Source organism: Abrus precatorius, unplaced genomic scaffold (genome assembly GCF_003935025.1).
Source record: "Abrus precatorius isolate BTA unplaced genomic scaffold, Abrus_2018 Scaffold4, whole genome shotgun sequence".
NCBI lineage: Eukaryota > Viridiplantae > Streptophyta > Magnoliopsida > Fabales > Fabaceae > Abrus > Abrus precatorius.
The window spans coordinates 1,731,532-1,754,541 of record NW_020874384.1 but is presented as its reverse complement, the minus strand read 5'-3'; the positions used below and the strand labels follow the sequence as shown (position 1 = coordinate 1,754,541).

General features: G+C 31.3%; 3 protein-coding genes across 4 annotated transcripts; all 3 read right to left on the bottom strand.

Moving 5' to 3' along the window:
* Positions 1–2,940: 2,940 nt before the first annotated feature.
* LOC113866377 lies at positions 2,941–12,462 on the bottom strand. 2 transcript variants are annotated; one of them, XM_027501276.1, is made up of 18 exons: positions 12,389–12,462; positions 12,213–12,309; positions 12,083–12,136; positions 11,940–11,992; positions 10,881–10,914; positions 10,287–10,374; positions 9,413–9,504; positions 8,748–8,822; positions 8,055–8,143; positions 7,620–7,749; positions 7,004–7,093; positions 6,279–6,344; positions 5,253–5,344; positions 4,791–4,856; positions 4,628–4,694; positions 3,724–3,812; positions 3,361–3,487; positions 2,941–3,023 (listed from the first exon to the last, which is right to left on the bottom strand). In XM_027501276.1, the coding sequence occupies exons 1-18, from the start codon at positions 12,445–12,447 to the stop codon at positions 2,967–2,969; spliced, it is 1,425 nt and encodes a 474-aa protein (XP_027357077.1). In that variant the 5' UTR covers positions 12,448–12,462; the 3' UTR covers positions 2,941–2,966. The 2 variants fall into 2 exon arrangements, 1 of the variants encoding a protein (XP_027357077.1); XR_003505040.1 differs by lacking the exon at positions 2,941–3,023 and having other exon boundaries at positions 3,363–3,487; positions 4,609–4,694.
* A 582-nt stretch (positions 12,463–13,044) lies between these two features.
* On the bottom strand, positions 13,045–13,559 carry LOC113866378 (histone H3.2). The gene has a single exon (XM_027501277.1). It carries the CDS (start codon positions 13,503–13,505, stop codon positions 13,095–13,097), a length of 411 nt encoding a protein of 136 aa, XP_027357078.1. The 5' UTR covers positions 13,506–13,559; the 3' UTR covers positions 13,045–13,094.
* Positions 13,560–16,504: 2,945 nt separating this feature from the next.
* LOC113865440 lies at positions 16,505–20,526 on the bottom strand. Its single transcript, XM_027499986.1, has 4 exons — positions 19,874–20,526; positions 18,334–18,617; positions 17,745–17,972; positions 16,505–17,576 (listed from the first exon to the last, which is right to left on the bottom strand). Exons 1-4 carry the CDS (start codon positions 20,298–20,300, stop codon positions 17,070–17,072), a joined length of 1,446 nt encoding a protein of 481 aa, XP_027355787.1. The 5' UTR covers positions 20,301–20,526; the 3' UTR covers positions 16,505–17,069.
* Positions 20,527–23,010: the final 2,484 nt, after the last annotated feature.

The following is a 23,010-nucleotide window of genomic DNA, read 5'->3' as shown; positions in this document are numbered from 1 at the left end:
TCATGCGTAAAATGAGTGAGTGTCCATGTAACGAGACAATGCCGCTAATACTAGAAAATATTTAAGAGTGCAGTTCAAATTAAAATGCTAATTTATGTATAAAAAATGAAGGTGGAGAACCAGTTTCATTAGATAGGATCAAAACCCCTGAAAATTTTTAAGAAGTTCCTTGTTTCGGAAACCACTCTTTTTCATGTACAAGTCACGGTTTTATGGAAATCATGCACCTACAAATTTGAGTAAGATTTGTGAAAGCACCACATGCAAAAAAGCTTCTCTTCTTATTTAATTGACAACATTGGCACACGATACCTGAATTAAATTATGGTATTATTATCATTATTGAAAGCATAGAGATCAAGCATGTCAAAAGAACATAGTAACTCGTTAGGTAGTTTGGCCAACTCATTATGATATAGATGTGATTGGTTTTGAGAGATAGACCAAAGATTAAAAAAAAAAAAAAACAAGTCTCTTCCCACCAAACAAAAGATACCAGTCTTTCTAAATTTCTTTTTTAAAAGAAGGTTAATTAGATAAAGAGAGAAAGTTACAGAGACTTACTTAATTAGCTAAAATTTATTAAAATTATAAAAATATAAAATAGAATTATTATATTAAGAAGAAACTTACTTAATTTTTTTATTTTAAAAGTTGTAAACCAATAATTAAGAATATGTTTTAAAAAATATACAATTTTTCTCTTCTTTCAATATTAATCTTTTATTTATTTTTGCCCTCAAAGTGGTAATTTCATTATTTGTCTAATTATAACTGTAACCATTCAATGTTTCTTATCACTACTTAGTACTTACACAGGTCTGAAGTCATCTCAGCAGTACAAAGAAATAATTTTGCTAATACAGACATACCTGGGCAGAGAGGAATAGATAGAAAATTGTACATTTCCTTCTTATCAAATGGGACCTGATAAGAAACATCAGAGTACATAGGGATTAATCATGGTGTAAGATTTTACCAAGGAAAGGTATCTTTCTGTCTGTTATGCCAATAATTGACTACATTGGCAAAGGGAAGAGGGGACAACAAAGCTCTCTAAAAATGACTTAGGATAAGAGAAACTGTGATTCACACTAATCAATTTAAATCATACCTCTTACCTGCTTAGGTTATAAAGGAAACCAATCTTTGGAAAATCATAGACAAGGAAATATGGGACCGGTAAGGTGATTTTATTTGCCAGGGGCTCACATAACCATTAGACAAATGTGGCATTGCACTAGGAGGGGCCATTTAGCATTATAGTAGAACAATTTGCATCAAAATCTTCTTGTAAATAAACCTCTTTTGTTTCCTTCTATACATAACATGGGCATGCACCTTGGTTCTAGATTTGTGTGCGTGAGGATTATTTCTCTTTCATTTTCACTCACTGTCACAGCCTAGCCTGAAAGCTACAAGTGATATGAATTTAATGTCTCTTTCGGAGGAACAAAAGAGGAAATTGTAAAGAAATAAACAAAGCCAAGTGCAAGCAACATTACAATAAGCGTGGTTCTGTTTGATTAGTATAAAATGACACCACCACCTCACCTCACCTTTTTATACATGCTTTACATTTTGTCCATGTTGTCTTTAGCAGTTATTTTGATTGTTTATACTTTCTTTCTCATAGCCTGAATCTAAAGAAGGTATAAGAAAAGCCAACCCAAAACGACTTTACCGTTAAGAAATATTTACAATATCAAAGGTTGGAAAAAGTACTAGATACATTTGGAGAGATTGATAAAAATAGTGGCACTCTCTCATAACAACTAATCTTACCCAAAAAAAGATGGACAAAATTATCTGAAGACTCTAATAAAGAAAAAAATTGTTTGGCTTGATTGATGCAATGCTAGGAGGAACTTGACCTTCACATGGGTTTGTTAAAGGTGACAACCAGAGACACGATGGTATAATGTGGCGAAGTCTTTACAGGTAGATTATACGTTATATATTGCTTCTTTCTTTTTTTTTTAATATTTGTCTTGATTGATATTTATTTCATTTTATTTTCTTTTATTTGAAAAATAAATTGTAGAATGCCCCAAAAGAAATCATCACCAACAATGGTAGAGAGCTGCATCAAAAATTGGGCTGAAAGACATAACTATTTTTAATATTTTATTTGTTTTTAAATTATATTTTATTTGCTTAAACATTTTGGATGAGTGCTCTTGTCTTGATTCCCTGTCATTATTAACATACATCCCGCGTATTCTGACCGACTCCGTGCTATATCTGATATCGCAAAGGATTTGTGACATTTCCGTTTCGTACGATGAAAAATATAATAGAAGCAGAGCAAATTTCAGATGTCTGTCGTGACGGGACTTATTAAGGCTCAGTCGACACTCCTTTCTACTGTTAAAACGTAGTCTTTGTTAATTGATTGTTAATATTTGTTTGGTTTTTTAAATTGTGTAAAATTAATTTTGATAAAATTAACTTCAAATTATTAAACATAATTAAAATATGTAAAATTAATTTAAATAATATATTTTTATGAAGTGTTTGTTTGAAAAATTTTCATAATTTCGTTGCAGTAGAACTTTAAAATATTAGCTTTTGTTAAAATTTAATATATATTGTAAAAATTGCTTTAGAAATTTTGTTAAAACCGGAAAATAAAATGGCCCAAGACAGTTTGAGAAATATACTAAATCAATTCTTTTATTATAATAAACATCTTAATATAAAATTTATAAATGAAACTAATTTGTGCAAATATTTTCATAATATTCAATATTTAAAAATTAATTATTAAAAAATTAACTTATTAAATGAACCTTAAATTGTTCGATACTTAAACCGCACGCAAGTTCTGTATCTAATGTATATCAACGGAAATACTATATTTATATATAATGTTTATTTATACAGGAAAGAGTGATTGAAAAAAGGAAAGAAGTATAAAATACATTAAAATTGGCACCACCTACAAAATCCGTCGAAGCATGAAACTAATCTTCACTTCTGCATGACTCATGTCGTTGGGAAACCACAAGCAAAGAAGATTTCTGAAAACAATAATTAATCGGCCTAAAGTACAAAACTTGACTATTTTAAAGATCAATTTAGCAAATACTGTCATGCATGCAAATTTGATTGCTGCAAGATTGAATGTTATTTCCAACCAGATCAAGGAAAGGAAGTATGGGTGAGTGACTACTTGGGCAAGTTATAGAAGCCAAATGATTTATAGTATACTTCAACCAAATTAAAGGAAAAGAACAAAAATTGATTTAGGAGAAACTAATTTTAAACCACTCGGATGTTGTCAGATGGGAATATCGGGCAATAAAACTCGTAAAGTTCAAACAAAAAAATTATAAATGAATTTTTTAATCCACAAACCTTTGTTCCAGCAACAATGGCATTATATAAAGGGTGAGCAGCACATGAGATAACTCCTTCCGATAAATAAATAAACCGATTTTGATTACTTTGGTTGTTGCGCCTTGAAATTTCTTGTATATCCTCCCTGTAAATAGTAAAAATTATAATTGTTAAGAAAAAGAAAACATTTTGCAATACAATTTAATAAGTAAATTTAGGCACATGGATATTTGGCTTTCAGTGTATAGTTGTGCGGTTAACTTAAGTCAAATACCGTGGACTTTACTGTATATGTGTTTTCTCAATTAAGTGTTCAATTGAAGTTAAAATAAGTACTTTGGGGTCAATTAGTAAATGTCTCTCATTGTTGGAGTGCCTTACTTGTAATCTACATGGCTCGGTGAACTGGTGCTAGGATAGAAATCCAAGAGATGAATGCCATAATCAGATGATGATGCAACCAAATAGACCTGCACAAGATTATAACACAATTAATTATTTCATGGATGAATATAAAGGAAGTATTCTTATAGTGAGATGTACTTAGAACAGTAAATAGGAATACGTGAATGTTTAGTTTTTAGTTGAAAATGTTCAAAAAATAATTTTGGTAAAAGTTTTTCTTTTGTAATTTTTGTTCAAATTTTAAATTTAAGATTCTCAATTGAACCAGATGCACCATAAATGAGTTTAAACAGCATAGCGTAAATAAAATTTATTTCATATAATTTTCATCCATTTATCTTCTGATCCTTACATTTTTCTTTTGATATTAGTTCTTATATTTTCGTTTGTTAAGTTTCATTATTCTATTGTTAAACAATTTCATTATTCAACCTAAAAATTGATACCATATATGACATCGTACATAATTATTTTTATCTCCGTTTTTTTTATCTTTTTGCATATACACATCCCAAAGTAAAAGGAACTATAGTTGTCTCTTAAAGTAGGACTCCTAATCCCTATAGCTTTGTTCTCATTAAACTTTAGGTTACTATTTTTCATTAAAAAGTATTTTTACTTATTATGGTATCGATCCCAAAGGGATAAATAAAATGTAAAAATAAAATAAATTATAAATGCACCAAAAGCCAAATGAGTGATAACTCGAGGGACAAATTATAACCTACAAAACTACCGATAGCATTGCCATAAGCACTATATTAAAAGTAGAAGCTGATGATAAATAATAACTTTCCAACACGACTAAAAGTAAAAGTTTTGTAGGGAATCATATACACAAAAATAAAGTAGACGCATTACATTTATTAAAATTTCTTACCGAACACGTCGATAACCATGAAGGTTTTCTTAAATATGATAGATCAGCGGGAATATATGACTCATTTCTAACAAAAGAAAAGTAAACAGAATAATTAGACATTGTGTTAAGCCTTTTCACAAATATCCACAAAACAATTCTAAATGAAAACTAACAAACTTACAACCAAGCTGGGGGTGGGCAATGAATATGTGTAACTTGAAAATTATTAATATCCAAAACGCCTGACCTGCATGAAAATGTTAAAGTAAAAATTACCACAACCAAAGTAACAAATGTAAGGAAGCATTTTTCATGACGTAAAATTCAGTAATAGCAAAAAACCTACACGATGTAATAATCACTACTGACATCAAATGGCACTGTTTAATGGTAGATAATAAATACAAACAAATTATTTCTAGATTCAACACGAAGAAAATTCAAAAAGGCCATTCAGCAACAACATCATATTACCCAGTCATATGAATAACAATAAAGTCTTCCTTTCAGTTGATAGTCAAATGGTAAAAACTTAGAGGATATATTTATGGAAATTCTCCTCGTTAAGTGTCTTTGAATAAAGAAATTGCCGGCACACAGAAAGCACATTGAATATATCCTCACAATAAATATGGTAACCTACCAGCCATCGTCAAGATGGAATGCTAACTGATACGGGCATGATGTATTAATATCAATAGAGTGAATCTCCTTGGGAACTATATCTGTTTGTGCCTGCACAAAATAAGAATGGCTTAGCATATCAACTACGAGTATGCTACTGCGCAAAAGACAATTACCACATGGTGAAATCCAGACACACTATTGCAAACTATATGCCTATCGGCTATTGCCATTGATTAGAAGAATTAATACTTGTATTCTTCCTAAGGTAGTCAGCCAGTCACAACAATGACACCAACTTTAGCACATACAGTAGTATTATCACCTACAGATATGAGACTTTTTTACCGGCATTAAAAAGCCCTTTTATGAGTATGACATCAGTCATAGCTGACCCACATGCCTGTTTTGCATAGGAAACTAAAGAAACAATGTAAGATCATAGAGTAGTTAACAATTTCTAATGCACAGTAGAACATAATTATGGACACCACATTGTATAAGAGGTATACAAGAATTCATCTATAAATACTGTCAATTTTTGTATTTGTGGTTGTATAATCATTGATCTTCACAAAAAACAGCATTACGGCATAAAATATAAATAGCACAGGAGAAAGATTTCAAGAGAGAAACCAAAATAGAAATAAAAAACTGTTAAGGATTCCTCTGAAGTAGTAGCTTGCATAATTCTTGTAAATGAAGCAAAATTCAGTAAAGGGCATATGCCTTGTAGAGAAGATTAGGAAACAATCATCAAATAAAAAACTAAAATTTAGAAAAAGAAATATCACCAAAATACTTTAAATGTATGGACAGAAATCTGAAGCAGAAACTAGTCTTATTAGTACACCAAAATAAGATATGGCATAGTCATGAATCATGATACTAAAGCTACTGAAGCTGTATTGCTCATCACGAAAATAATCTTTTATATGTAGATCTAGACAATAGAAAACTATATAGCCATAACATAGAAGGAAGTAGTTTTTCTCACATTTTAATTTGTAAAAGCAATAGATAGGAACAGGAAGGATAACCACACCTTCAAAGATCCAATCTTCTCTAGCAATGTTGCTAACTTCACTGATGTTACAGGTGGATGGCATATCTAGAAAGGCAAATACATAAAATCATTCTAAAATACATTCACCCAATAAGTCATGCCTCTCATTCAACAAAAGTATGTTGCAAGTGGTAACAAAATTGTAGTATGGAGACAATGGTGATAACACCAAAAGTTTAAGTTTCAGAAAACTGTTCATGTGTTTTCACCTGACAGCTTAAAACTTTTGAATAATTGGCTCATAACATAACATGATATCAAAGCACTCATAACAAAGTGGTCTAAAGTTCAATTCTTACCACACCCATTCTTCTAATATGAAGTTGAATTCCAACAAAAAGTAAGTTGGCCTCATTAAACACGCTACAAGCCCAAAGGACTCTCATGTGAAGAGGCATGATAGAGACATGATATGGAACCATTTATGCATCTTCTCCTAACAGCTTAAACCTTTTGGATTGTTGATTCATGAAAACACACTTATGCTTTGAAATTGTAAATAAACAAAGAATAAGGCAACTAGCATGGAGCCAGGTTGAATGATATTGCCTCATGCCTTAGAAGGTTTTGTCTTTAATTAACCCTCCAAGGTAGAAGAATATGCATTACAGAAGATGTCCAGGTAGTCTTGATTCCTTACTTACTTTTAGATGTGTCTTTTTCATAACATAATAGAAAGAACAATCACTATGTAAAGATATAACCTCTTTGTGACTTTGAAAAGTGGCAGAAGCTCTTCCACCACGAATATCCCACATATACATGAGCCCATGCTTCCCTGCACCAAAAATAATCTGGAAAGGATAGAATAATCACTATTTGCAATTTCTTCAAATATTGACTGAACACAGTAAAGATGTATTCCAAAATTTGTCCAAACCAAAACCTGATTCAACTGCATCTATATTATGTTATCCACAGCAGTTTTCTCAAGGTTATATGGACTGAGAAATGTGTCATTTCATTAAAAGTTAAAATACCCATGTAAGGGACAAGGATCACTTATGTCTAGTAGCCTAGAACCTATATTTTATTAACATCAATATTACATGAACTACAAGATTTAGACAGTCGGTCAACTAAAATGGGTACTTCAGTATCAATGTTTAATTTACTACTTAAAATGAGCCTAAAAGTTTGTCAGAAACATAAAACATATTAACTTTCCATTCAATAATGTTCATACTTTGAATCCCTAACATGTGTTAACGACATTTTTGGCATTTGTCTAAAAAAACGAGTGGGAAGCCAAGGTTAAAACATGCATTATTCTCAGAGAATTGCAAAATTACTCAACAGACTACATACAAAATTTCAAACCTGATTATCAGCATTTAATTGGATTCTATTAATGGTATCACATGAAGCAGATGCAAGCTCAAGGCAAGGTAGAGCATTCACTCTTCTATCCCAGATATTAATCACACCATGTGTATCAGAAGCAAGTATCCTGATAAAATTCACTAGCAAACTGAGAGAAGCATAGTAACGGAAAGAATTAATAGATTCACAAAATGAGAATTATCGTTAAGTGTCAGTTGTTATGCAGACTCAAGTATCTAGTGCAGAGGGAGAATCACACAAGCATAAGCAATTAAGTCTAGTGGACAAAATTATATATCAATGGAAGTAATTAAAACTTTAAATTACATCTTTAGACACAACGAATATAAGAATGAGTGACACTGTATTAGGAATTCATTATTCCAGTCAGGCAGTGAAGCAGTTCCTCAAAATTAAGGCTCAATTAACAACCTTGTGTCATTTGATGTAAAAGCAACATCAGAGAGACCTTTGTGTATGCTGGACCCATGAACTGTGGTTGTATGTCTTGTTCTTAACACCTGTATCATGTAATTCAAGGGCAAAATTTTAGCTAGCCTAGCATGTATAAAATAACACCTATGCTGCTGCAAATGACCAAGAAAGTGAAAAAAATAAAATGAAGCCAAAATAATAAAATGTGAAAATAGTAATTTCTTAGCTTATCCCTCAAAAACAAGAGGATAAGAGCAATGGGTGATTTGATGATTATGTAACTAGATTACTGTCCTGCAATATGCATCCACTTCCAAAGGGTTAGTATCTAGAATGTTTCCTGGTTCGTCTGTATAAATATGCACCCAAAAGAAATGGGTTGCAAGATATTAATCCAGATTGCAGATGCCTTGTTTGAGGTAATGATTTGATAAAGGTTGGTAAAGGTAATACTTTTTTATAATTAATAACAATTAATTAGACCAAAATTTCAAAACACAAGACAACACTTAACTATAATTGTATATGTAATAAGAAATTGATATCGGATGATTTGACGTTGCATCAAATATCAACAGTTGAAAGTAGAAACATGTTCTGATTTCTAAACGGAAAGAGTTGCCACGATACCGTAAACATAAGCAAGATTTAACAAGAAATTACAATAACAGAGGAGAATGAAAAACTTACTTCAACTGGTTCTGATGAGACATATCCAACATCAAATATGAGTAGTTCATTACTTTTCACAGATGCACAGACAACCTGAATTCAAAAAGTAATACAAATGGTAGGGCAAATAGAACATTGAATTGTATACAACAACAAAGCTATTATTAATGAATGTGACAAATCAGTGATCTCACATAAAGTGCACAAGCACTTGTAAATCTGATAATTTCAGTCTAAAAAAGTGCCAAATCATCAAAAGATTATCCTTGACATACAACAAACAAGATACAATATACACAACTTAGGAAAAAAAATCAAAGTATTTGAGAAAAAATCAAAGTATTTGACAAAGGCTCGGTTTGGATAAGCTTCTAAATAAACCCTTGTAAAAAAAGAAAATCAATATAAAAAATTAATAAGACTTTGTTTATAAGTTAAAAACAACTTATCTCCGCTAGTTTTAGAAAAACTAAATGAGCAACCTTTAAAAAAATTAGAAAAGCATAAATTGATTTTAACTTATTAAAACTAAATGACTTAATTTATGTCTCTTACACGAACTTATTAAGACGTTTATCCAAATTAAGTCATAGTATATATAATGGATGATTCAGAAATTATCATAGATTTATAAATTGCATAATAAAATGCTGACTAAGAAGGTAAGTTAATTAAGCTAAAACCTCATTCTGATTAACAGGATTCCATCTGACAGCATCAAGTTGTTGATTTAGTGAGAGGTGCATTAAATGCTTGCTTTCATCTTCTTTCAAGCCTATCAACACAATTAATACAAAACCAAATTTAAATGATAATTACCACTTTATTTGAAACCCCTCCCTATCCAAGGAAAAAGTAAACGTGAAGCTACTTCAAAATAAAGTAGACACTTTTTCTGACTCTTCCAAACACATTGGGCAGTGAAAAAAAAAAATCCAAATTAGTTATTTAAAACCTATAAAAAATATGTAATTAATGCAAGAGAAGAAACAAGATGTACAAATTTGGAAAAAAAATTCCACCATATGAAGCCTCTATAATAAAGCTAATCACATACCATCAGGTTTTCAAAAAATAACTTAGAAAAGGAAATTTTCATATAAAGAGCTAACTTAAAAGTAGGTTGGCTGGCAAGAAAGTTTACAGGACATTAGTAATTCTTATCATTCTGCAGATAATTAAATAATTATTGATTATTTTGAAGTTTATTTTGAAAGGGATGCATCTGTCTCTGTTTTTATGGTAATCACTGCACAAAGATACAGAGAGAAAGCAGTATAGGATACATAAAGGAGGAAAACAAAAAGCATTCCAAGTGTTAGTAGAATAGCTTGGTCACATTTTCACAATATAAAGATGCAGGAGTACTTATTAAGTTATTATTAATCATTTGAATTCTAGTTGAAGGCCCTAAAAATGCAAACTAAATATTTGGTCACAATATAAAGATTGCAATGAAGAGCATAAAGCCATAATCCTCGCACTAGTTTAACAAATTTGACAAACACGGAAGCATTTTAAAAATAAGCAAAACACACCCATGAAAGCAGAACTTACAAGTTAATTCATGTATCTGGCAATAAAGAGCTTCAAAATCATGCACTGTTAAGCAACCTGCTTTTGTCACAGACACCAAGTATATTCCCTAGAATACAGTTCAAAAATGAAATATTTGAAATAATAAAGCTATGAAAAGTAGAATCAAATAAAAGATGATCAACGTCTTAATTAAGATTGTGTACTTTTCAAAATGAATAAAAAGATAGTCAAATACAATCAACGTTGTTGTGTGGTGAATTCAGATGGACAGTGGCATGCAATACGTTAGCAACAATAGGGAAAGAGTGAGAATATCTCAAAACATGTGAAATTAGTATCAACCATTAAGCAACCAATCATGCCTGACAATATATTGTTTTAGAGAAATGATTTTTTTTTTTTTCTAAACCCTTTTGATTTGGCTCCAAAATAAGCCAAAAAAAAGATGTTACAAAACTTTGAATTTTTATTAAATTTAGCATATCTGAATGAGATACTTTTCTTATTTTAGTTCATTACACATGAATTATCTACTGTAGAAGAATTTCAATGACACCTAGTCAAATAGTTTCTCATTTCAGATAAAGCCTTGCAATATCAATATGCATTTACCTTGTTGTCAAAATCTACTGCAGCGATGCCTTGCCTGTTAACAAACAAATGTAAGCTATTTGTGGAGAGAAATCACTAATGCCACGAAAAAGCAACACAACGCATGGAATGATACATTTCTATCCGTTCATGTTATTACTGACTACTAACTCAATTATTTTCCCGCAAAGAATAAACAAATTTCAAATACACCAATCATAACAAAAATTACCACGGGAAAATAAAGATAAACTTAAATCAAAGCATCTCACACTCATCAAAAATTAATAAAACATCTTACCATGGAGATCAACCTAAGATAAAATAATCATAACAAGAAGTTAGCCAATCTAAAATGTCAACACAAATTGACATGATCATATGTTTTGCATTTATCACTAGTTCATTATGATCATTTGATATTTCCAACCATAATGAACATAGCTTAAAATAATTCAGAAGTAGAAAGAATCGGTAGCAGAACTTCTTAATGAGAAATCGGGAGCCATGCCTACCCCAAAATATTTGATCCAACTAGATATTCAAGGGGGAAAATGATTAAGGCTTAAAAGAAGATGTAGAAACTTTATGTCCCATTTCTTTGAACTTATTTTTATACTCTGCAATTTTTACAGTTAGCAGTATTCATAAAAAAAATCGGATGGAAAGAAGTGAAAATAAAGTGGAGTTAACAGTAAATAGGTATTTGACCAAATTTTGGAATTGATTATAAACAAGGTTAACACTATACACTGTCTAATCTGAAATAATATCCGCAGAGCAATGGTCTGGTCGATTAAAACTCAATCCTTATGTAGCTGATTAAGTTTTATTGAGAGGATATCTGCTTCTTAGCTAAAACAAGAGTGTGGCAACATTATTTTAATAACTCACCACAAATTTTAGTTATACAATTCCTTTTTGCATTTGTAATTGCCAATTAATTTGCATACTAGGCATGAACTGGCGTGTGTGAGCAGAAAAAAAGTTAATTCAGATCACACAAATGAAAGGAATTAATATTTGCAATTTTTCAAATTTAATTAATGTCCACAAGCACGAGGAAGTGAGAGTACTAACTTTCTATATGGAAGATGACGATCACCATTAGCCTCACTAACAAGTCGATTCATCTGTACAGCAACCCCAATAAAACATTAACTGAAGTAAATCACAGCATTACGGAACTGATGTGGCCAATACATACAGTTATGAATACATACATGAGATTGGCACGGCGATCCATCCACTTGATACAAGTGCGGAAAGGCTCCAACCTTAACACAAATTAAGCATAGCGTAAGAGACACGGTCCAAAATCCCAAGAGCAAAACCTAACAACTAAAATCGCACCTCCGAATAGGAACGAATTAGCAAATCCAGCATCTCATGACGATAGTTAGGCTCAAATCTACCATTTAGCTCCACCGAGCTCCTTTTCCAACGCCATCTTCAATTGCAAATTCCCAACCATAACAAATATCAAGACCAACATCCACTAATAAAATGAAATCACTAGACGAATTTACCTGCGAAAAGGTTCAACCCTTTCAATTGAGGGCTTCTGCGAAACCAAGTATTTATCCATTTTCCCGCGCTTTCTCTTCAGATATGCCGCGTTAATGCGTCTCGGTATAGATATTGAAATAAATCACATATACAACCCCTTACTCCACGCGATTCACTTCTTCCCGCCAAAAAAGTGGGCTTCGAAAAGGGTAACACTATGCTTTGGGCCACGTAAATAAGCCCAGCTAATATACGAACAATACCGTAATTTTAATATGATATGAAACATAAAAAAAAAAAAAAAAACCCAATTGAACAATTTCATTTCATTTTATAAATTATCAGAAACCAGTAACTTTTGATTTGTAAATATTATGAACTATAGACAATAAATTGTTATAAATAGATTTACAATGGCACACTTAGAATTAAGCATTGCCCAAAAAATAAAAATGAAAGAAAATCACATTTTTATCTTGCTTTATTTATTCTATCAAAAGTGAAAAGAGGGAAAAAAAATAGAGCGAAGAGAGAATTCGTTGAAATTCCATAGGTTCAAAGAGGCAAAAGAATTGGAACATCAGAATTCAATACAATTCCTCCAATATTACACGATCAACGTTCCAGCCACTCGCAAGTAAACAAGGAATTTCACAGTTCTGATAAAGTGAAAGATCCATTACATAACAACGAGAACACTAAGAATTTGTACAATGCATAAAAACCCTAAGCCCTCTCGCCCCTAATCCTACGAGCAAGCTGAATATCCTTTGGCATAATAGTAACCCTTTTAGCATGAATAGCGCAGAGATTGGTGTCTTCGAACAAACCAACCAAATAGGCCTCAGCAGCCTCTTGAAGAGCAGAGACAGCGCTGCTCTGGAATCGGAGATCGGTCTTGAAATCCTGAGCAATTTCCCTAACCAGCCTCTGAAAGGGAAGCTTCCTGATGAGAAGCTCAGTGCTCTTCTGGTACTTCCGGATCTCCCTAAGAGCCACCGTGCCGGGCCTGAACCTATGAGGCTTCTTCACGCCTCCGGTGGCCGGGGCCGACTTACGAGCGGCCTTGGTAGCGAGTTGCTTCCTCGGGGCCTTTCCTCCGGTGGACTTCCTTGCCGTTTGCTTCGTGCGAGCCATTTCGATCACAGAATTTGCTTGTTTCTGAAGAGTGAATAGACAAAGAAGCCAAGAACTGAGATGATGAAATAAAGACTAAGATGGGGTGTATTTATAGGGTAGAGATTGCGAAAAAAGTGAAGCGGGAACTCATCCTTTTCAAATAATCTTTTAGTTTTGTAAAACTGTGCTCCCGCTGCTCTTATGACCGTTGATGGGCTTTTTAATCAACGGATGTAGTGTTTCCTCAGCTGAAGCCACGGATTGAGATCCGTGGCTCTGAGAAAGAAACCAATAGGAACAGGCCACACCTTCGACCTTATTATCCAATTTTCTTTGCCTTTAATTTTTTTTTCTTTTGTCGGCTTTTTTACTTAAATAATATCATTTTAAAAATAATTTCTTAAAATAAATATATTTTATAATTAATTTTTTATTTGATTTTTTTTTAATTCATCAGTAGTATTAGACGATAGTATATTTTTATTATTATTTTAATATATTATCATTATATAATATTTCATACTTATATTTTTTTAATAATTTTAATACTATCAATACTTATTTTTTTTTTGTTATTTTAAAAATCTGTCTTGTTAAACCTTCCAATACTCAATTTTTTATTGTAACAAAATTTGATTGCTACTCGGCTGAGCTCATTTTGAAGGAACACAGTAACCGCGATTCGAGTTCCGTTATTAGCCTTCAACTCACTCACAAAGCCCTTTTCGATGACAACATTATCAAACAATATCAACTACAAGCCACTCCAATAACCACAGATACAAGTAGTATTTCCCTCTGGAACTATAATAATAAACAATGAAAAAAAAAAAACAGCAACTAAACAACAATTGAACAACCATAATAGGCTCCTGAACTAACAACGAACCTATTGAGTTTCAAGATTTACACGTTCATACTTGAGAATGTTCAGTGTCTTCTGTCTTGCACTGCTATCCTGCAACATTTCAAGAAGGAGCTGCTCTTGATACCTTAACCAAAGGGGGGTACTTGCTTTAGAGGAAAAAGGTTTTAGTTCATGCTTTTCTTATATGTTTGTTACATTTTCACTATAAATATAGAGGATTTTCAAAGCTCAACTCAAATATCTAATTTTTTAGATTAAATTTGCAAGAAATCTTTTATTTCACTCGGAGTGCCAATTGTTTAATCATGTATATTATTCTTAGAATCAGATTGCTATCATTAAAGCTTTTAGAATGAGTGGCATTTTGCTGAGTGATATTTGCAGAGTTTAATTATGATGAACCAAATTTAAATCCATTAAATTAGTCAATTAGCCATCAAATTTTGTTAAAATAAAAAATTAAGTATCAAAAGGTTTAACACAATAGATTTTTAAAATAAAATAAAAATAAGTATTAGTTAAAATATAACGATACTATTAAAATTGATTAAAAAAATATGAGTATCAAATATTATTAGAATATATTGTATTAAAATAATAATAAACATATATTATCGTTTTATTTTGTCCAATATACATATAATTTTAATACTTCTTAATTTTTAGTTTTTTTAGTGTAATATCGGCAGTACTAAAACGATAATTTATTAAAATAATAATAAAAATCTATTATTTTCTATGCATGAATAATATTATTGCTGAGTTAGTAAAAAAAATATTAAAAAAATTAATTTTAAAGTATATCTATTTTAAGAAATTATTTTTAAAATAACATTATTTAAGTAAAAAAAAAAGCCTCTTTTGTCTATCTCTGTCTTTTATTTGAGAAGTTGAAAGTGAAAGCCTTCTCTTAGCTCATATAAATTAATTTTTCGGCCCAATATTTTGGTCTGTGTACATCATCATAAATTTTAAGATTATAACTAACAATATGATTTTATTATTTTGAAAGTTATCAAAAGTTTAAAATAAACGCATTCTTGCTTGTACTCGTTTATTCTGAAAACAATTTTACAGTAAAAAAAGAAATAGAAGAGAGATGTATTGGATAGCCACGCGGTGAAAATGCAAATCGTGCATATTTCCTCAAGTACCACTTGATGGAAATATAGAAGAGTTTGGTTCAGAACTCAGAAGCATGTTTCCAAGATCATCATCCCTCAAACAATAAGTGAGCAGTCACAACTTTAACGTAATTCTGATTTTAGTTAAAGTTAATTTTAACGTAAAATCATTTGCTCCAAAAAACAATTTCAAAAGTAAATTTATATTGAAATTTAACGTAAAAGTTATATTATATTATATGTATATAATTCATTTGGTACTTGGCTTACTATAATCCACTTTTAAAGATAAGATAAATGGCTGAGGTTGTTTTAACACGACTAAATGTTACACAAACAGTAGTCCAATATGATTCTAAGAAAAAAAAAGTTTAGAATAAATATGAATAATTTTTTTACTTAATCACATTCACTTATCTAAAACATTAGTTTGGAAGTCCCTAGCTCCAAGTATGCTTTAGTGTTATACTTCTCCATATTCGCATTACTGTAATTCGCAGGTTGAATAAATCTCCAAATTTATTTTTTTTTCAATATGACCCAGTTTGAGATCCAATGCAAATAAAACAAGACGATAAAGGTAGTGGATAAATTAAAATAAAAAAGGTCAAGATAATTAGAATAAAAGGGATTGTGAATTTTCTAATTCTTAAAGACAATTACATCCAAATTCAGGATTTTTTTTATTTACATATAGTATTTAAAAATAATATATTTTGAAATATATGATTTAAAAAAAGACTATAATATAGAAATTCAAAAAATGTTATTAGCATTTTTCAGTGTAAATACAATGATTTTAAAAAAAATAAGTATAAAAAATAGTTATTAGTGTTTCTTAAAATAAATATTAAAAATTTAAAAATTAAAAAGATGCCATTGACATTTTTTGAAAAAAATTATAAAAAATGTTAAAGCACTTAAAAAAATACTATTGACAATTTTTAAAAATTTATCATATTACCATAATTTTACCCAAAATTCCATATTTTAGTTTTTATATATATAGCCTTAAATTCAAGTTTAAAATTGAAACTACAGTAATTTAATAATGAATTATCATTTTTAGTATATCACTAGTTTTCTACCATTTGCTTGGGATGGAGATGGAAACCCACAAACACAAGTCATATATTAATTGACAATAAGCAACTCCTAGATTGAGGTGTTCTTGTTGGCTACTGGCAAGAGCATGCGACCAAAGTCTCATCTACCACAAGAAAACCCTTTCAATGATACGAGTAATGTTGTATTGTAGGCGCCAGCAGACATACCTTTTTCAGTTTTTCTTATTGCTTGTTTAAAACCGGTAGCTATTGAGCACAAGAATCCTTGGTATTTATGTAGTCACATTCAGGAGAAAGACAGAGAAATTAAGCCCATGATTTCAACTAACTAGCAATTCTAGAACCTTTATTCTGCTTTTCTGTGAACAAACTAATGAAGCAAAGCAAAGCAAACTCTATACTCTTACAAAGACTTGAAGCAATATACTATTTCCGTATGTACAAGAAAACAAGGTGGAGAAAGAAAGCAACATGGTAATTGCTATGTGTTGTGTGTGTGTGTGTATATATATATATATATATATCATACCCAGTTGCTGGACAAGGAGAAGTCGTGGAATCTGAATGAGAGATCCCCAGCAGTGTCTCTCTCAAGTTGCATTGGCTGCGAACCCTCGCCACCTGGATCAGACCCTTCAGGGGGCAATGCCTGAATTTGGTTCTCATTTAGATGGTGTGCAAATTGAGTTTCGGGTGGTAATGGAAACACTGAGGGAGGCAAGGTCCTTAATCTTGTACTTTCTCCACTTGGAGAAGCCAATGATCGGTCCCAAAGGAAGACATGCAGGAGAATAGGAACTTTGGTGTGTCTATGCAAAGACAGTTTCTGGCTCAATGAAACAGTGTCAAAACACCTAATGGCTCCTGTTGAAGAAACCATCCATGGAAGCACTCTTTGATTTGAAAGTCTTGAAACTACCAACAACCTTGAAGTATCTGTTGCTACTTTATACAAATTGCTGAGCCCTGAACGTGATGCTGATACATTTTCTAGACCGTCATCGATAACTGATGAGATAAAAATAAAACCCTGTTGATCACATAGAAAATTATTAATTAAGTGTGTGCTTGGAAAGAGTTAGAAAAATTGCAAACGTAGAAGTAATGCATAATATGTATTTGAACGTGAAACCAAACGTGCTATAAAACAATCTGTTTAACAATATAATTAGTGCTTGCAAGATTCAAGGACGGACACCTCTTCTGTACGACTAATGGCAAAGCCAAGCTTTGTGTCATCCTTTTTAAGTTTTATCTCAATTGAGAACTCTCCTCCGATTGGAGCATACCAAAGCCTCACTGCTCTAACAACACCAATGTCTACTCCATGATAATCCTCAAAGCCATAAAGGCTTGCATTTGCAAGGTTAGATAAATCAGATAAGGACCCTGCATTTACTGTGGAAGAAGCTGTCTCTCCAGAAATCTGTCACTCAAATTCAAGAGAAACTTCAGTTACCACATGATGCCAACAAAACCATCAAACTAGGATCAAGAATAGAGAAACCAATATGTTTGGCAGCCTTCAAGCATGCCCAACATTCATAAAATTATAGCAATGCCTCTCCCTAGTGTCAGACAAGTAGTGCTTTCTAATTCTTTAAAATCCACAGCAAAATATACTATGAATTATTCTTCAAAAGTTTTATTATGGAAAAGAGGGGCCAACTAACATCAAGTGGTTGGAAAAAAAACATTAGAGATAGTAGTGAAAAAGACATCACATCGTGTTAGCTTAGCATGATGCCACAACCATATATGTCACGATTAGGGAAATGATGGTTTACCTTGGTGAGTAGGGACTCAGTTTGAATGTTCATAAAGACAATAGGAACCCCTGAAACTTGAGCAGCATTAAGCCATGCATTTGCCCTGGCTAGTGTGTCCTCCACATCATTGTAGCGAGATGCTACCCTATCTGAAACTTTGGGAAGAAATAATATGGAAAGAAAATTGCTTGAATTGGAAACTGATAGCAACTCTTGCATCCTCCTTTCCCATGGATAGGACACATATCCATCCTGTAATCGTGTCCTCGTTAGCGCATTTACCATCCTTGTGGTCCTTGAAGCTGCGTATTGCATTTATTGCTTACAGATTAGATTAAGATATATGTGTCAGAAAGCAAATGTTAAAACTCCCATTGCCGACCAAATGAAAATTAACAAAACGCAACTAGACTCCATGCTTAACTTATACGTTATTCTTTAAATAATGTTAGTGTGGTTTATCAATTAAAATTAGAGCTTTATTATAATAAAATGTTTTTGCATTTTATGTTGTCTCACATTACTGAGATAGAACTATAATTTTGACTAAGGAACTGCACTCAAGTTTTGTACGAGAAGAAAATTAGGAAAATTTAAAACATGTCCAGGCAAACTATTATCAAAGATCGATTTCGTCCTTCTAATACATGTACTGGAGTAACTACACTGTGTTTAATTAACGCTATTGACTATCGTGTTTGTATCAATATCCATCACCACTAATGTACAATTTTTTCACTTCTTTTCAAACTAACTCCTTGAGATGTGAAAACACTGGGATAGTGGAAATTAGGGAAACTAAATGTCGACATCATTCAGAAAAGGAGGTCATGAGTGTCACGCAACGTTGATGTGTAAGTCTAGCAAAAATTTGCACCTTTCAGGCGAGAAATTAATGCCTCAAAAATATCTTCTAATGGGTATCCATTCCACCTAACGGATATAAGGCTTCGATCAAATAATGCAAATTGATCAGTTAACCCAGAAGAGAAAGAATTGAATTTTCAGTCTAATAAAAGTAGGAAGAGGTTCCACTCCCGTTTGTGCGAGGTTGTAAATAGTAAGTACTCATAACTATCTACCCCACAAAAAAAAATGAAACTGGGTCGTTCAGGGGAAATGAGAGAAGATGAAAAGACTCAAGCCACCAATTTTCACTTCTTGTTTCCTTATTTGTTTCTCTAAATATATAACAGTTTACCCAAGTAAATCTTACGAACAAATAATAATAATAACAATAAGACAGTACATGAAAGAATCACTCATCCAATTAAACCTGGCAACGAACACCTAACTTAACTTCTCATTTATAAAATATATATCGTTTATAGATTCAGTTTAGTTAATTTTACAGAACAATATGTCGAAGGAATTGGAACCCGAGAGTGAGGGGTAACGGACAATAGGAACGTTAACGTGAACTTAATCACTCAACAATTCAACGATGTCGCAAACGACAAAGACAAAGAGAAACAAAACACAAACAAAAGAAAAACTAAAAAACACGACACAAAAGTAAAGTAAAAAAAAGTGAAAGAGCAAGAGAAAGATTACGGACCCTGTAGTTGGAAGCACTCAGCTTCGGTTCGATCCAAGAAGCCAACGACGTAGTTGGGATCAGCGATGGAGCGGAGAACGTAGTTCTTCTTCACGGAGGACTCGTTGGGCACAATACAAGCCTGCAACTCGGCGAACTCGTGGGGTCCACGGCGAACCCGAACAACGATGGAAGTGTCTTTCTTCTTGTAAGAGTCTTGCAGGATTTTGTTAACGCCGGTTCTACCGTTTTTGAACGGCGATTTGAAGCGTATGAGGGAATTGGCGGAGCCTCCGATTCGAAGCTCTTCGACGACGTCACCGGTTTGAAGCATGTCACTGGTCCATTCATCGGCTTTGGAACTTCCTTTGAGGCACTCTATGGATAACACTTTTGGGTCTCTCGTTGGTGAGTCTGAACTGCTCTGAGAGGCTCGGTCCATGGTCATGTTGTGATTCTCTGAATGTGGATTTGGTGAATATATATGATCACTTTTGGTTGAAAATTGAAAAGGATTTGAGTTTTGGTTCCGTTGTGGTGGTACTAAGGTACAACTTCATGGAAACGAGAAAAATACACAAATGTTGAATAACGAAGGAAATGTTTAAGGGAGCAATGTCAGAGCTTAATGGATTCTCTCTGTAAGATATTGCAGAAAGTAGTTATGATTGGTTAAGATATACATTATATTATTTCATTTGAATATAATAAAAAAATAAGTTAATATAATAAAATATTTTATATAAAAAAAAATTTAGAAGATATATGATATAAAATTAATTAATATTGATTTATTGTATTAATTTCTAGTTTAATATATTATTTAAAATAAAATATATATTTAATTATCACTAATTCAACTACATTTAAATTAAAAATCATAAATGACTACTTTTGAGTAGTTTAATGACGTTAGATTTTAAAATCCTTGCTTTTAAGGATAGAAATGGAGTGAATCTATTACAAGTGATCCCCGTAACAAAGTGAAAGAGTCCCCACGAAACCACATTTGAAAAGGACGTGCATTGAAAAAATTTAAGTCTGCATCGTTGGTTTGTAAATTGGACCATGAAAGAGCCTGCGTGCATACTTTCCCTGTTTTTAAAATAAAATATTTGATTGTGTGAACTGACTCAAATGCCCTGCAAATTAATCGCAAAATGTTTTTCTTTTCTTTACTTTAAAAACAACTTGATATATTATTAAGAATGTCTTTTTCAAGTAAATTTACCAAATCAATCCCATTAACTTATGGGTTTTGCAAATTAATTGACATAAAACTTGACCTAATCCAATTTCATACCTACCTATGTATAACTAAAATTATGTTAGCGTAGAATTTATAATTTATTAGCATTGAAATATACTTATGATTTATATTACAAATGAGAATTGAGACATTCGATAAAGTTGTTTTTTTCATAATAAGCCATATGTGTTTTGAAGGGGATACCCTCACTGCCAAAAACCAATTATGGGCAGATTGTACTTGGATTCAAGTTTTTAACATTTTAAACTTTGTTGCAATAGTGTGGTACTCATTAACACGTGTGAATTGTGAATACTTTTAAAAATAGTTTAATCAATGAAAATATAAACCACAGTATAAAGTATATGTTTAAAATTTTCGTCAAAAATATTATAAAATTAGTTTAATTCACGAATGATTGTTTCAATTAGGGTTTTAATGATTCGTAAATATTATGCCATATTTAAAATTAACATATATAATGAAATGAGAGAAATGCACATAAGTAACATATATAAAGGTTTTTTTCATTTCAACAAAGAAAAATTATTTTACAACTGCAGATGTGGATTGAGGGAAATGGTTCATGGACTTTGGCGGTAGAGATAGTAAGCTTGAATTTATCAGAAAAAAAAAAGTTTTAATAATATCGAATATTCAAGTTACTAAAATATATTTACGAATAATTAAATAAAACGTAGACATACTTTTGCTTAATATATTCAATTTGTCAAAAAAAAATTGAGACATTGAAAAAGAATAGGAAAACCACAATAAGAACACTCGAATTATGTTTAATTTTGGTCATTTAAATATTTAAAGCTAACTAAGTTTTTAATTTAAAAATTTAACCGATTTGGTTTACATTTTTTTTTTCTATTTAACACTCATCAATTCTCATTCTAAAATTTAAGTTTTAGTAGGTATTCCCAGAAAAATGAAGATTTAAAATAAAATAAATTAACAAAAGACTCAAATTATATACTTTTAAATATAAAGACATAAGTAATTTAAAAATAAAAATATATATATATCACACATTCAAACTAAACAAATCACGAACGTAATTATGCCCAAAAAAAATTAAAAATACTTATAAAATAACACTTAAAATTTTGTCCTCTTTCGAATATTTCAACCTTAGAAAGTTCAGATCGGCGTAGTTATGAACGAACAATCCACCTTTTTAAAACTTGACTCGGACTATTCACATTGGTAAGATTGGACCCATCTAAGCAATTTTTACAATAACACTGTTGTTATTTATTCCATATCGTTTTTAAATATTTTTAACTACTTAATCAGTATTTATCATTGACTTAACCAACATTCTAGATTTAAAATGGCAATATGTTTTCATAAATATAGTTAAGGATCTATTTGAAACAATATGATTCGGCAATTAAGTGAAGATGCAGGTTCACATGAGCGTAGGATTTATGGAAGATTTTGTGAGAGTGTTTGACCAAAACAAAGGCGGATTGGTAGATGTGACATTTCAATGTGAAGCAAGTGATGGGGCCACATTTATTAAATTAAATAAGAATTATTGGTATTCAGATTCACTTCATTTTAAAATCCAATTATATTTTCAAAACATCAATTGCAGATCCTAAGGGTGTTTATGGGTTGCGTTGAAAATCAAGCCTATTTTTGAAAAGTTTAATTTAGCCTAACTTTTTTTTTTTATCTCTACTCATAATTTATTAAAATTATTTATTTATTCTAAAACATAATCTAATACTAATAATTTAATATTTATATAAAATAAATAGTTAAAGAATTATAAAGAAAAATAAACTTCAATAACATCTTATAAATTATAAAATCTAAAATCTAAAAATTTATTTTACATTTAAAACAACACAAAATTCAAAAATTGAAATATTAAATCTTTTATCAATATTTA

Excerpts from the sequence above, each read along its gene's own strand:
- LOC113866377 (XM_027501276.1), bottom strand. The coding sequence starts at position 12,447 with ATGGATAAATACTTGGTTTCGCAGAAGCCCTCAATTGAAAGGGTTGAA. Across the intron at positions 12,137-12,212 it reads TAATTCGTTCCTATTCGGAG|GTTGGAGCCTTTCCGCACTT; the intron begins GTGCGATTTTAG and ends ATTTGTGTTAAG. Across the intron at positions 8,144-8,747 it reads TCTCATCAGAACCAGTTGAA|GTGTTAAGAACAAGACATAC; the intron begins GTAAGTTTTTCA and ends TACATGATACAG.
- LOC113866378 (XM_027501277.1), bottom strand. The coding sequence starts at position 13,505 with ATGGCTCGCACGAAGCAAACGGCAAGGAAGTCCACCGGAGGAAAGGCC.
- LOC113865440 (XM_027499986.1), bottom strand. The coding sequence starts at position 20,300 with ATGACCATGGACCGAGCCTCTCAGAGCAGTTCAGACTCACCAACGAGA. Across the intron at positions 17,973-18,333 it reads CTGAGTCCCTACTCACCAAG|ATTTCTGGAGAGACAGCTTC; the intron begins GTAAACCATCAT and ends TTTGAGTGACAG. Across the intron at positions 17,577-17,744 it reads CCATTAGTCGTACAGAAGAG|GGTTTTATTTTTATCTCATC; the intron begins GTGTCCGTCCTT and ends TGTGATCAACAG.